This window comes from Melanotaenia boesemani, chromosome 20, assembly GCF_017639745.1.
Source record: "Melanotaenia boesemani isolate fMelBoe1 chromosome 20, fMelBoe1.pri, whole genome shotgun sequence".
In the NCBI taxonomy this organism is placed as follows: domain Eukaryota; kingdom Metazoa; phylum Chordata; class Actinopteri; order Atheriniformes; family Melanotaeniidae; genus Melanotaenia; species Melanotaenia boesemani.
In genome coordinates, this window is record NC_055701.1 from 27,257,488 (window position 1) to 27,271,810 (window position 14,323).

Below are 14,323 nucleotides of genomic sequence, written 5' to 3' on the forward strand. Positions count from 1 at the left end.
AAATTAATAAAATGAAAAATACTTACACACTATTAATCATAGAGAGAAAAACTGCAAACAACTATTATTATTATTACTACTATCTAATTCTCTAAAATACCTATTTAAATGTTTTAAAATGCATGCATTTTTAAAGGATATCCAAAGGACAATGACGTTAAGTTGCAACAAAGAGCCATAAATAAATAAATATCGAGACAGGGAATAAGGGGGACCTTTTGAGGGCCCCTGACCCAACTGCTTCTAGCTCCGCCCATACTCATTCTAATCGCAGAGGCAGAGGGGGAGGAGTCAGAACGCTGACGCACTCTGCAGAGCGGCAGAAGGAGGCGCTTCTGCCATCCTGACGTAAACGCGGTGCCTGCATCTGATTGGTTCCCAGCGAGTCCTGGGCGTCCGAGGAGATCAAGAAGGGAAAAAAGCAGTAAAAATAGAGCAGACCCCAAAAACTCAAGACAAATGAGTATTTACCTCGGATGTGTATGACTGCAGCGCAACATTACCGCTGGCTCGGTCTCAGTCGACTAAGGTTTTGAAAAAAAAAGAGGGCTACATTTCTGAGAGGTTTCACGCAGAGGAGGGGTGGAAAAAAAGGGGGAAGGACTTGAATATCAGCTGCGACTATCCGGATTACCCACTCGCTGAAAAAGGGAAAACAAACGAAGACAGGACATTTCTCCGCCAAGTGAGGATGAGCTGACGCCGAGGAAAAGAGGCCGAACTGTTTGTGGTGGAAGTTGGAAACGGAGGAAGGAACCGTCTCCACCGACCCGGGCGGATATTTAGATGTTGCGGCGTAAACTTCGCTGTCGAGGCCGTTTTAAAGCGGCATTGTAGGAGCTGGGTTTCATATAGAAGAACGACAAATTAAAAATAAATCCCGTTCAATTTGTTCGCTTGGACACGTAAAACGTCTCATATCACCGGGCACGGACACGGAGAAGATCAGCTGCTTGTGCCGATGCCAACGGCAGATTGTAGGCTGCTCCATCATGGCCGGATCATGAGGTGTTTGACTTATCTCTTACTGCTTCCAGAAACGCTGAAAAAGTCCAAAAAGGTCAGCAGGCTGCCGGTATGTTATGAGATCCTGACTCTGTCCCTGTCGAGCACCAAGAAGAAGCAGCAGCAGAAGGAGAAGATGGCTGCGGAGCTGTACCCCGCCGCCAACACCAACAACACCAACTTGGCCAACGGCACTACGGTCGCGGACACCGAGAAGACCAAGGAGGTGCAGGTGTGCCTCGCGAGCCGCGGCGGAAGCGCGGCCACCACACCGACCACCCAGCAAAACATCAACAACAACAACGTAGACCCACCCAGCTGGCAATGCAGCCACCCAACACTCAGAGAGAGGTAACTCCACAACACTTCACTCCCTTTACCTCCACGACAGGCGGAAAAACACGACAGGATATTACAGCCACTTTAAATGACTGCATCATGAGAAAAAATAATTATTTTATGTCTTTAACATGTTGGAAGGCAAACGCTGCGTTATAAACAACTTATTGCATGGCTGTTAAATAGTTATGTAGGAGGAAAACTCATTTAAACTAAAATGCGCTCCAGCGAATTAAGATTATGTGCAAAATAAAAACTTTAAAAAGCTTTTTTTTTGCTCCTGCAGCTAGAGGTGTGTGGGAGGGTTTGATGTTACACAATCACCCGCTTATTTGTGGAACCTGCTTCTTTTAGGAACGCCTTGATGTGTAACAATGAGCTGATGGCTGACGTCCACTTCATTGTTGGGCCCTTGGGGGGGTCACAGAGGGTCCCAGCTCACAAGGTAACGCTCAAATCCGCTGATGCATCAAATCAGACACATGTCATTGTTTATGCTTTGAATCTTTATGGTGGTGGAGTATAGTTCAAGAAGAGTGACTCAGGTTGCATCCGTCTCCTCCTTCCTCTCTCCAGTATGTGCTGGCCGTGGGAAGCTCGGTCTTCTGTGCCATGTTTTACGGCGATTTGGCGGAGGAGGAGTCTGAAATTCATATTCCAGACGTGGAACCTGCTGCTTTTCTAATTCTGCTGAAGTAAGCCACTCCACCATCCCACTTCAACACAGCCAACCAGAGGCAGTCAGTGTCACTTCAAAGCACATTATTACTCATCCCAAGCGAAGCGGAGAATGCTGGGAGAGCCAGACAGTAATTACTGGCTTTTCTCTGCACTCTTTGTTCAACTAGAAACTTTTTTTTCCATCTTCAGCCCCAAAATCTCCTCATATACAGACCACGAGTTATAAATATCATGCTTTTGAGACAGATTGTCTTTTTTTTTATGGACAGGCTAAGTGAAGTTTATATTAATCTTTTTTCTTTTTCCTCCATTTTGCCGGAATCTCCAGATTAGTGTTGGGAACTTCAGCTCTTTTTAAAAGATTTATCATTACTTCTGTGTGTAGTAACAATTCTGATATAGTATATATAGTTATTTAAGCTAAAATGTGATAAAATTGAGCTTCCATTTTAGCCTAATTTAGCAATATTTTTTTTTTATGTTGCCAAACTTTTTTTTTTTTTTTACTATTTTTCATACAAGCCTCATTTTAATGCATTTTCATTAAAATATAGTTGCTATTACATATTTTAATTGAACATTTAAATGAAAAACACAGAACCACAACAAATAAATAAAAGTTAAAAGTTAAGACACATGAGACTTAAGTTTAAGTTTCACTTATTTCTCCACTGGTCTGTACCACTATTCTTTCAACGCTTCCTTCTACACATAATGGTATGACCCTAGTCTTTCCTCACGTCTGATTGGCCACATGGTCTCGCAATTAAAGTAAAGTCCCGCCCCTTCTTAATATTCAGCTCCTCTTGTTCACTACAAAGAATCAGCTGTTAGAACCGGCTCGTGATGAACAGCACATCACTACCTCTGGTATCGAGACAGTTTTACACCAAAGAAGAGAAAAAATTAGTTTAACACATTTAATAAAGCTCCAATATTTTCAATATGGTCTTTTAATTCCCATAAATATGTAGCTGATCTGTGCTTCTGTGATAGTAAGTCATATTTCTTCTTCTTCCAGGTACCTGTACAGCGATGAGATCGACCTGGAGGCGGACACGGTGCTGGCCACCCTGTACGCTGCCAAAAAGTACATTGTACCTGCACTGGCCAAGGCCTGCGTCACCTTCCTGGAAACCAGCCTGGAAGCCAAGAACGCCTGCGTGCTGCTTTCCCAGAGCCGCCTGTTCGAGGAGCCGGAGCTGACGCAGCGCTGCTGGGAGGTGATCGACGCTCAGGCCGAGCTGGCGCTGCGCTCAGAGGGCTTCTGTGAGATCGACGTGCAGACGCTGGAGATCATCTTGAGGAGGGAGACGCTCAACACTAAGGAGGTGGTGGTGTTCGAGGCCGTGATGAACTGGGCCACGGCGGAGTGTAAGAGACAAGGTTTGGGGCCGACGACCAGGAACAGAAGAGACGTCCTGGGCAAGGCGCTGTTCTTGGTGCGCATTCCCACCATGAGCCTGGAGGAGTTTGCTAACGGAGCGGCACAGTCTGACATCCTGACGCTAGAGGAGACGCACAATGTGTTCCTGTGGTACACGGCGGCTAAAAAGCCTCAGCTGGACTTCCCCCTGACGGCCAGGAAGGGCTTGGCTCCTCAGAGGTGCCACCGCTTCCAGTCCTCTGCCTACCGGAGCAACCAGTGGCGCTACCGCGGCCGGTGCGACAGCATTCAGTTCGCGGTGGACAAGAGGATCTTTATCGCCGGTTTGGGGCTGTACGGGTCGAGCGGGGGGAAAGCCGAGTACAGCGTGAAAATCGAGCTTAAGAGACAAGGGGTGATCCTGGCGCAGAACCTGACCAAGTTTGTGTCGGACGGGTCGAGCAGCACGTTTCCGGTGTGGTTCGAGCACCCCGTCCAGGTGGAGCAGGACGCCTTCTACACGGTGAGCGTCGTGCTGGACGGAAACGAGCTGAGCTACTTCGGCCAGGAGGGAATGACGGAGGTGCAGTGCGGGAAGGTGACATTTCAATTCCAGTGCTCCTCCGACAGCACTAACGGGACCGGAGTTCAGGGAGGACAGATCCCAGAGCTGGTCTTCTACGCGTAGGCTGCTCCGGACTACCGCTGGAAAACGAGGTTCCTCCTCGCCTCCCAGTCTTCAACGTAATGTAGCATTAAACACTTGAGTAACGTCACACTAAATGGCCTGCTTAGATCTCTGAGAGACTATTTTAAAAAGCGAAGGAGCTGTTTTATCTTATTTAATTTAATGTTATTTTTTTATTTAAATCCTGATTTAAGGTTATTTGCTCTGATGCGGCTGCTGTAGAAGCAACATTAACTCAGCAATCTGTGGTTATGTAATCAAGCTGAGCTCCACAACTGGAACGAGTAGGGACGGCTTCAAATGGTGTAAAAGAAAGTCTACATACGATGTTGTTACTATAGTTCAAGCAGCAATACACAAGGAGCAGACTTTATGTAGTGTCATGATTCTAAATGAGAAGAAATGTAGAAATCTTGTCAAAAAGTCATTTTGCACTTCAGAGGACGACCTCAGAAACGCGTCTTTTGTAAAAGAAGATTTAACTGTTAACAGCTTGATGCTGTTAAAGACCAGATGTGTTCTGTACAAGAATGCTTAAACACCTGATAATAAAACATTAAGGTTATAATGTGAACAGAGCTGCACGTCGCTTCATTCTGGGGAACATTAGAGGGGCTGCAGCGCCCTCTGGTGACCACAGCGTGAACTGCGCCCACTCACTTCCTACAGCCGTGGGTGGATGTGTGAGTGGGTGCAGGTTCCACATTTCTTATTAAGTGGTAATAGGTCTGTTAAAGTTGGATATTTTCTTGATGCACTAAAGATTAGCCCCAATTTATTTTTGTATTTGCATTTTTTTTCTCTCAAATTTAGCTTCAGATAATAAAATTTCAACCTTAAAACAAACGGGAGAAAAACTTTGACTTTGTTTAAAATATATAATGAAATGAAAAATCGTTTAAATAAGCAAATCAACTTATCTGACATAAAAACCACATGTGGTTCACTTTGACTCTTCTAATATTTTGTATTTTACACTGTACTAAATTATTCTGCATATGCTGTTTTCGTTAATTTTTTTTAAGTTCTCAAATAATATGGATTCTGTTTATGTTCATACATGAGATCATTTTACTGAAAACTAATCTGATCCAGTTCTACATCAACACGGAGTCTTTCTCTGATTCCACCCTAACAACGCTTTCATTTAAACCTGGATGGTTTCTGTCTGGACCAGAATTTCCTCCCAAAGTTGTCTGGAGGTCTGCTGCCCCCCACCCTCATAGATCTTCTTTTAAAGGTTCTCAGTAGGGTTGAGATCAGGGGGTGATGGTGGCTCCCCCACCATGAGTTTTCCTCTCTTTGAACCCATAGCAGCCAGAGATTCTGCTGGTGTTTCTGCAGCGTGGGATGGAGCTTCTTCCTTTTACCACGGCAGAAAATGCTCTGTTAGAAACTGGGCGGATTTAGCTGAGGGACATCCTACCATCTCACTTCCTATTACCACCACGCCGATGGGCCAGCCTTGTTGGGGCATGGTGTCCATCCACATCGGTTAAGGAAGGCTCAAATCTTTTCTTTTTTCTTCTTTTCATTCCTGTGAATCTGCAGAAAAAAAATCCTTTTTCCTCTGACTGCATGCAAACTGGGTCTTAATAATGTGGACCAACCTCCACCAGCAGTTTCCACCTGGAAGATAATTATCAGACCTGCCAGACTTATCAGTGATCCAACAGACAGGAGCAACAACATAAGCTAACACTGAAAAACTGAAAGCCAAATGTTTATTAGCTGAAATCCTGCATGCAGAATCACCTGGAACACGGTGTACGGTTGATTATAAGGATCTGAAAAACTTCTCAATCTCATGCTTGCAGGATCACAAAACTATCTGACTACAAGACTAAAGTCACTGAAACTTTTTAACTCAGTAGCCGTGTTGGGGGCTATTCTGCTCCTAGAAAACTAAAGTTTAATGCATGAAACAGGCCGTTCTATGCAGGAGATTTCAGCACGACTCAAGTGAAGACTGAAGCATATCAGTTTAAAGAGCAGGTTTTAGTGCTGGTTGTTGTAAAATCCTCACTCAGAAGGAGCTTTAAAGGTTTAAAAGAAGAAAGGAAAAACCTGTAAGTCCTCGCTGAGTGCCAGATTTTTATACTAAAAACCTAAAGTCAGCATTTTATGAAAGTTTTTGGGTGGAAAAAGCTCTTTAGACTAATTCTGAGTGATGAGTCAGTATTTCAGGCTGCGTTGCATCAGTTTTCACCCTCAGGTTGAAAATCATGAAACTTCTGCAGAAACTCTACACCGCACTGTGCTTCTGTGCTTCCGATTAGATATAGAAGAAAAGCTCCTGAAAACAGACTGTAGTTCCGCTGGATGCAGTGAAAACAAGGAGAAGGTGAAGCTGGGGTCAGTACCTATAGCTGGAGCATTGATGCAAAGTTCCCGGGCCAGCAGGAGAAAAGTCTTTCCCAGGACGTAGACGTTCACCTGTGAAAAGACAAGCCGTTACAACACTGATGCCACCTCCATCTAATTTTGTAACAGGATTTAAGTTTTATATGATCAAGTCTGTAAATCCGTCTAATGACTGCGGCGGCCATTAAAGCCACTTACAACGTCTGGTTTGCTGCACACGAAGCCGACTGTAAGGATGAAATCAGGCTGTTGCATCAGCAGCAGGTTCAGCGTTTTGCTTACATAATTGACTCCAAAGCCTCCGAGCATTTCACCTCAATATGTGTGATTAAAAGCTGAGCTCTGCTACCATATGAAGGGATTTGAAGGGTCTCTAAATGCACAACTTATTCCATCAATCTCTAATCCAAATATCTGCCACTGTACTCCATGTTCCTGTACTTCCCCCCTCCCCACATTGATTTCCTGTATCTAAACAAGAAATCAGCTCTGGCTCTGTCTGATAAAATACCTGTAGGTGACTGGCTTCTAAACTGGTGACATTTCTACTGCTTTTTCTAGCTTTGTTTGAAGTGAACAGATGACCTTCCTGTATCTGAGCGGGGCTTATTTTGGTTATAGTACAGCAGTGACCTTAACAGACCTGTGCACCAGCAGACATAAACACATCAGCACCAAATCAGAGACAAAAGGTTCTTTTCGGAGGAGAAAAACAGCCGTTAATGTAAAATTATTTAACTCAAAACTTGAACCGATATTTTAAGGTTTCAGCTTCTGTTCATGCGAGTTTGAGCCCCCGTACAGTCACATGAAAGCAGACACTGCTGGTTACAAACATGTGTGTCATCATTGAAAAGTTTGATTCCAGCTCTAAAACCTCTTCACTAATCCAAAATACCAAATATGCTATTATTTAAATTATTTTAACACTTTAAATCTAATTTAATCCAATGATGTCACAGTTTTATATATAAAAAGCACATTAAATAAGTTATTTCCCATAAAAAACATGTTAGTGGGGGAGCAAGATCAACATTGTTTTTAATTTTCATTGCACTTAAAAAAAAACAAACAAACAAACATGTATTTGATGGAAAATAACTTATTTCAGCATCATCATGTAATTAAGCTGTTATTTAAAGGGTTAAAATGTTATGAATAATTACATATTTAAAAGATTTAATTAGGACTGAAGTTATTTAACTATTTAAGAGAAAAAAGTGGGAAAATCTATGTTTTATAGCAGTTTTTGGGAGAGGACTTTTTGTCCTTTAATGACCCAAAAGGGGAGAAATGTAAAGCGACCAGCAAGGAGAAAGCTCTCAGTTTGGAGAATTCAGACCAGCGCCACAGCTAACAGCTACTCAGAAGAACCGAAAACAAGCAGAAAACAAGCACTATCTTCTGAGTCTGCACTAAAATAATGTCAAGTAGAAAACCATCCAACAAGTCCACAGGCTCAGCAGCCACCGTGAAAGTAAAGACGTGAGAAACGTGGGCAGTAAAGTAAACAATGAAGAAGTTCTACATGTGAAATCCACTGGATTGTTACTCAAACACTGAAGATTTTTTAGGTTTGGCTGTTGGCTTGGCCACCGCTGAGAATGCATCAGACTCTCCAAACAGAGCGATCTGACCGCCATCTGCAGCAGGTAAACATCCACTTCTCACAAGTAGCTCATACAACCCAGAGTTAAACGCTAAGAGCTTTCCAACTCCTCTGAATCAGATAACAGTGACGTGTATGAGAGGCTTTCCTTCTAAAAGCGAGTGAATAATCCAGGACTTCTGCTTCTATTCTAAAGCTTTTTGAGACAACTCAGAAATGATTCCTTCTTTTATAAAACTTATTTCTTCAGTATAATAAAATGGTTTAGGTGGGAAAAGTTGAGTTTTATTTCCCCAAATAAAGCATTTTTAAACTCTCATTTCTACTGCAGACCTAAAGTCGATAAATTGGGGATGAAATATATGTTTGAAACTCTCTGGAACAGGATCTGATGAGAAGTCCCCCGTGCTGTTAAAACTAGGCTGAGCAGCAAAACCAAAAACCTGATGTGTTGCAGGAGGAGCAGAGTGGGGGTGGGGGGATGAAGGCAAGTGGGGCATCAGGGTTATCACAGTGGGTCCTCCCATCACAGATGTTTCATTGTATTTTACCCCACAACACCTCCAGAAGGCTCTGCAGTAAATTTGCCCCGACCCCCCCAGCCGCCGGCTCCTACTGCTCCAGCTGAAAGGATGCAGTGATGGATGCTGCTGAATAACAAAGCCACACGGCTGCACATCCCAGAATGAAGTCTAGAGGCTGTAATCTGAAGCAGAAGGGTGAGGTCGTGAACTGGGGGTCAGGTCTCTGTCATTCCTTCAGACCATCTCTGGGGGGGACTGAGGAGGTTTCGGGGCGGACAGACGGACTCTCGCCCTCAGCGTCGGCAGGGACACAGATGCTCCTCCACTATTTTGGGAACTGGATTCCAGGAAGTGGAAAAAGTTTTAACAGTTAATTGTTGGTTTGAAGAAACTGAAGTTTCGGCTTTACAGCCACAATAATTCATGGATTTTAACAAAGAATCGACTGTATTGCGTCATAGGAGCTTCATCATGAATTCTACAGTCCTTCTGATGATAGCAGGATCAGTTTATTTTCTATTAATGTTGCTATTGTTGCTGCATAGGCCATGCTAGCTCAGAAACAAGAGATTTTTAAAGCATCCATTTTACTTTTGCTACAACACCAAAACAAATGAAAAACCTTTTATCAGATTTTGCAGACCCACTTCCTGCATCCCCTTTAAGGTTATTTACTTAGATCTTTATTGCACAGCTGCAGCATTTCTGATATTTTGCCAGGCTGCAGCGGTTTATGGTGTGAACATTAAATCTGAAATGACTTTCTGTCTTTTCAAGCGTCAGTGGTGGAGGAGCTTGCGTGTTTATCTGAGAAAGGAGGAGTGTATAATCCCCTGTCTGTCACAGCCCTAAGTGAAACGTTCCAGGTCGAGGGTCAACTCAAAACATCCTACAATTAAAAACAGAGCACGGTTACCCAATACTTCACAGCTCAACAGGTGGAGGCTGCGATCAGGGCTTCAAGGAGAGCAGCTTTCAATTGAAAGATTCCTGATGTGCTTCGTGTGACTGAAGGCAGCTTCAGTAACGTCAGTGGATAAACAACTTTCTCCTGGAGACAAATACAGGAATGAACAGCTGCTGTCAACAGGTCTGCAAGCAGTTAGCTGCAATCGGACAAGCTGTCTACACAAAGGAAACACCTTTCTGGAAAGGAATCAACCTTCTGAAATGCATTTTCATCACACTGCTCATCAGGTTTATCGGGTTCAACTGCTTGTTAACACTGATATCTAATCAGCCAATCACACGGCAGCAACACATCTAGTCATGTAAGCGAAACGAAGTTCAAACTGAGCATCAGAATGAGGAAGAAAGAGGATTCAAGTGACTGAATGTGGCATGGTTGTTGAGTATTTACTGGGATTTTCACACTCAGCCATCTCCAGGGTTTACAGAGACGGTCTGAAGAAGAAAAATATCCAGTGAGCAGGAGTTGTCTGCAGACTCACCAACGCTGGACAAAAGAAGATAAACATTTTCTCCATTTCAGCTCCACATTCAGATGCTAGGCTCAGAATTTAGTGGAAACATGAAAACATGGATCCATCCTGCCCTGGATCAACACTTCAGGCTGCTGCTGGTGTAATGGTGTACCAACGCGGCCTGGTTTAACCTCCGCAGCCTACCTGAGTATCGCTGCTGACCGTGTCCATCTCTTTATAACCAGTGTACATAAATCTTTGTGATGCTATCATGTAAATATGGAGTAAAATCTCTGAGGACTGTTTCCAACACCTTACTGAATCTATTAAAGCAGTACTGAAGGAAAACGGGGGTCTAACCCGCTGCTAGCAAGTGTCTGGCGAGTGTAGGCAGCAGCTGACGGTTAGCATAACGCTGCTATAACACTGACTTAAAGAGTATTTCTTCATCAGGAAAAAAGAAAACAGATTGTTCTGCTCTTTTATGGACTAGCTCAGCTGGAAGTGGTTCATGTTAAAAGATGGTTTACATCTTTCAGAGATGACTTGGAAGTGGGAAAAACTGCTTACAGAGTTCATGATTATAGAATTTATGTTCAGAAAAACATTTTCCTCTGCTTTCCGAGAAGACCCTCAAATGAACATGTTAGACTTCTGAAAGCAGGCGATACTAAACAACGTGAGAAAATTAAACTTCAATCACAAACGGCATCTGACACTTAAAATCATTATTGATCCAACACACATCCCCAGCCGCGGTGCAGTTTGGTGAGGCTTTCAATGAGTTGACCAGACACTTAAATAATCAAAGACAGCCCAAGTGGTCTGGGTGTGGATCCATATGGTGGTGGAGTATAGCTGCCCAGAGCCGCAGCAGCCACCTAAATGCTCGGCATTAATAACCCCCTCAACCCCACCCACCAAAAATCCACTTCAAATCCACTCCTCACCTCCAAATACCAGGGTGTGCACAGCGGGGGAGGGGCATCTGGCTACCCTCGGACAGCTGGGAACGTAAAAATAAAAAACCCCTGACCAGCTGTGACTCTGAGAAATGCCCCACTACCACCACCACACCCCTGATTTACTGAACTGGCTGCCAGTAAATATGCAGACAAATGGAGAGCTTTCTAAATTTAAAACACAGCAGACTCAGGTTTTATTACATGGGTGAGCGTCTGAATTCAGGAGTGGTGGAGCGGTCAGGATGTGATGCTTTATGGAAGTCATGGTGAGGGGGCAAACCAGATTTTACTGGATTATGAGTCAAAGCTGGTCATTCTTACACATAGTGGGAAGAAGCCGTCTTTTAAAAATATAAAACTTCACTTCTTTTCAGTTTTAAAAATATAAAATATTTCATTTTTTGAAACCTACCTGCAAAATGTCACTGAGATCCAGCAGCATGTCTGAGGAAACGGGTCAAGGCAACCAAACCAAAGCAGTCAGAGTTAAAAATAACAGCCTGGGATGTGGATTGAATCCAGTTAAATGGAGGTCAAACAGAAGAGGCTGGCGCAGAGGACAGAGAGGAGACTGACCACGTCCAGCTCACTTTAACACAGTAAAAGAACATCAGACATAAACCCAAGCATCCTTCATGCGGTCAAGGATGAAATTAAACTGACTTGGAAAAAACAACAAGACAAGTTGTGTAAAATGTAGATAAAACCAAAACCCAGTGATTTCCACATCCCATTAACCCACAGTTCATTCACAACAGATGATAAACATCATATCTGATGTTGAAAATGAGACTTTTTACCATTTCATGGAAAATATGAGCTCCTGTTGAATCTGATGGCAACAACAAGTCTGTAAAAAGTTGGAACAGGAGCAACAAAAGGTTGGAAAAGTAATCGTACAACTCAAACAACTGGAGAAGCATTTGACGAGTAGTTAGGTTAATCGGCAACAGGTCAGTAACATGACTGGCTATAAAAAGAGCATTTCAGAGAGGCAGAGTCTCTCAGATGTAAAGATGGACAGACGTTTACCAATCTGAGACAAATCGAGGCTAAAACATGTGGAAAAATTTAAGAGTAATGCTCTTCAACATAAAATTGTGAGGACTTTAAAAATCCCACCATCTACAGTGTATAATAACAAAAAGTTTAGAGACACAGGAGGAATCTCTGTGCATGTCCTGCAGACTAAAGAGGAGAGGGAGCATCCAGCTTGTTAACAGTGGACAGGTGAAAAGCTGCATCTCTGATGGGATGGGGCTGCATTAGTGCCTATGGCGTGGGCAGCTTCCACATCTGTGAAGCTCCATCAATGCTGAAAAGTACATGGAGGTTTTAGAGCAACATCTGCTCCCATCCAGACAACGTCTCTTTCAGGGAAGGCCTTGCAGATTTCAGCAAGATGATGCTGAACCACATCCTGCATCCATCACAGCAGCATGGCTTCACAGGAGAAGAGTCCGGCTGCTGAACTGGCCTGCCTGCAGTCCAGAACACAGTACACAACATCTGGAGCATCATGGAAGCAGAAATCAAGCAACCAAGGTCCAGGACTGTAGAGCAGCTAGAATCCTGCATCAGACCAGAATGGGACAACATTCCTCTCCTAAAACTCCAGAAACTGGTCTCCTCACTTCCCAGACGTTTCCAGACATGTTAGAAGAAGAAGATGCTACACAATGCTGAACATCACCCTGGAACTACTTTTTACACCATGCTGAACATAAGCCTGGAACTACTTTTTACACCGTGCTGAACATCACCCTGGAACTACTTTTTACACCATGCCGAACATCACCCTGGAACTACTTTTTACACCATGCTGAACATCACCCTGGAACTACTTTTAACACCGTGCTGAACATCACCCTGGAACTACTTTTAACACCGTGCTGAACATCACCCTGGAACTACTTTTAACACCGTGCTGAACATCACCCTGGAACTACTTTTAACACAGTGCTGAACATCACCCTGGAACTACTTTTTACACCGTGCTGAACATCACCCCAGAACTAATTTTTACACCATTCTGATAGTCAAATTCACCATCAGCTCATGTTTTCCATGAAATGATAAAATGTCTCACTTTCAACATCTCATGTGTTGTTTATGTTCTGCTGGAATAAAATATGGCTTGATGGGATTTGGAAATCATTCCACTCTGTTTTTATTTACATTTTACACAGAAGTCCATCATTTTTGGAACTGATGATGTACTTTTCTGAAACTTTAAAACATGGGCTCTATCATCTCTAATTCAGTGCCCAACCTCTCTCACTCAAATGCCTTTCAACACATTTGGTCACCGTGGTGACAGTGTCTCCGTGGCGACAGGTGCACCTGTCTCCAGGCTGTCGGGGGATTAGCGGGTCTCCTCTGAAAAAGGCCTCACAGTGGAATTAGCAGCACTGCAGATGAAATGGAAAAGATAATCCCAGCGCACGCCGTCTGGAGATTACAGACGACTCTCTTAATCAGGAAATAAACAGCAGGTCCTCAAACACATCTGGGTTCTCAGAGGCAGAAAATACACCTTTATTTCCTACACCAGGGAGGATGGGAGATGCAGGAGCATGACACCTAAATTAGTGGTTGTTTTTCATGGTTTCAAGGAAACTCTCTAAAGGCCAGGTTTGTAATCTCTCAAGCCACAGCTGCCAATATGGACATTCAGAAGGGATTAGCTTCCTGAGATGATTCCTGCTGCTCATTCTCACCATGACAGGATTTCTTCCATATATAAATTCAATATCAGGGAGCAGGAAAAGCAATAAGTGCTGCTGGTGTTCTGCCTAACAAGTGATGGTGCATTTAGCTGGAAGAACTGTCCATCTAGGTAACTGGTTCTTTTGAAGTTAGACAGTCTTAAAATGGGTTTAAAAAAACAATTCCCTGAGAGACATCAGCACACTTCTTGCCCTCATTTTTTACTGTGGCCTTCCTGAACAGGAATAAACTGTCCTGGTTTAGGACAAGGTTGCAGCACCCAAACGCTAAGCACTGAGCTGTGGAGGGACTGACCTCTAATTCAGGAAATCTTGAAAAAACAGCAGCTTTTAGTGGCATCATTTACTAAAAGAAGAGAGGAATAGTATGTAGGAAGAATTCAGAGCACCATAAAGTCTCATTTATTTGCCTTTTTTTTAAGCTTTCTTTAAGTAAACACATGCATTATCTGCTAACTGAAACTGACGCATCATCCAGACTGTGTTCAGCTTCTCTTTGTGGTTGCTGCTCATTAAATTCAACTCCAGGTTAGACGAATGTTTCCATTTCATTCTGCTCTCATCCTTTCATCTTGGTCCTGATCTTCTCCTTCCACAACATTACAGATTTATCCAGCTGTGGAAAAGGA

General features: G+C 43.3%; 2 protein-coding genes across 3 annotated transcripts in view; one reads left to right on the forward strand and one right to left on the reverse strand.

The window, feature by feature from the left end:
* Positions 1–14,323, reverse strand: part of brf1a (BRF1 RNA polymerase III transcription initiation factor subunit a) — a 146,450-nt gene that overhangs the window by 111,619 nt on the left and 20,508 nt on the right. For both annotated transcript variants that reach the window (XM_041971648.1, XM_041971647.1), the window contains exons 5-6: positions 11,378–11,409; positions 6,443–6,515 (exon numbers count right to left, since the gene is read on the reverse strand). In XM_041971648.1, coding sequence (XP_041827582.1) covers positions 6,443–6,515; positions 11,378–11,409 — 105 coding nt within the window. The remainder of the gene's footprint in view (positions 1–6,442; positions 6,516–11,377; positions 11,410–14,323) is intronic.
* Positions 353–4,653, forward strand: LOC121631030 (BTB/POZ domain-containing protein 6-B-like). Its single transcript, XM_041971654.1, has 4 exons — positions 353–1,356; positions 1,699–1,789; positions 1,921–2,039; positions 3,047–4,653. The coding sequence occupies exons 1-4, from the start codon at positions 962–964 to the stop codon at positions 4,077–4,079; spliced, it is 1,638 nt and encodes a 545-aa protein (XP_041827588.1). The 5' UTR covers positions 353–961; the 3' UTR covers positions 4,080–4,653.

Coding starts and splice junctions, on each gene's coding strand:
- LOC121631030 (XM_041971654.1), top strand. CDS start 962: ATGCCAACGGCAGATTGTAGGCTGCTCCATCATGGCCGGATCATGAGG. Junction 1,357..1,698: donor CACCCAACACTCAGAGAGAG/GTAACTCCACAA, acceptor TGCTTCTTTTAG/GAACGCCTTGATGTGTAACA. Junction 2,040..3,046: donor GCTTTTCTAATTCTGCTGAA/GTAAGCCACTCC, acceptor TTCTTCTTCCAG/GTACCTGTACAGCGATGAGA.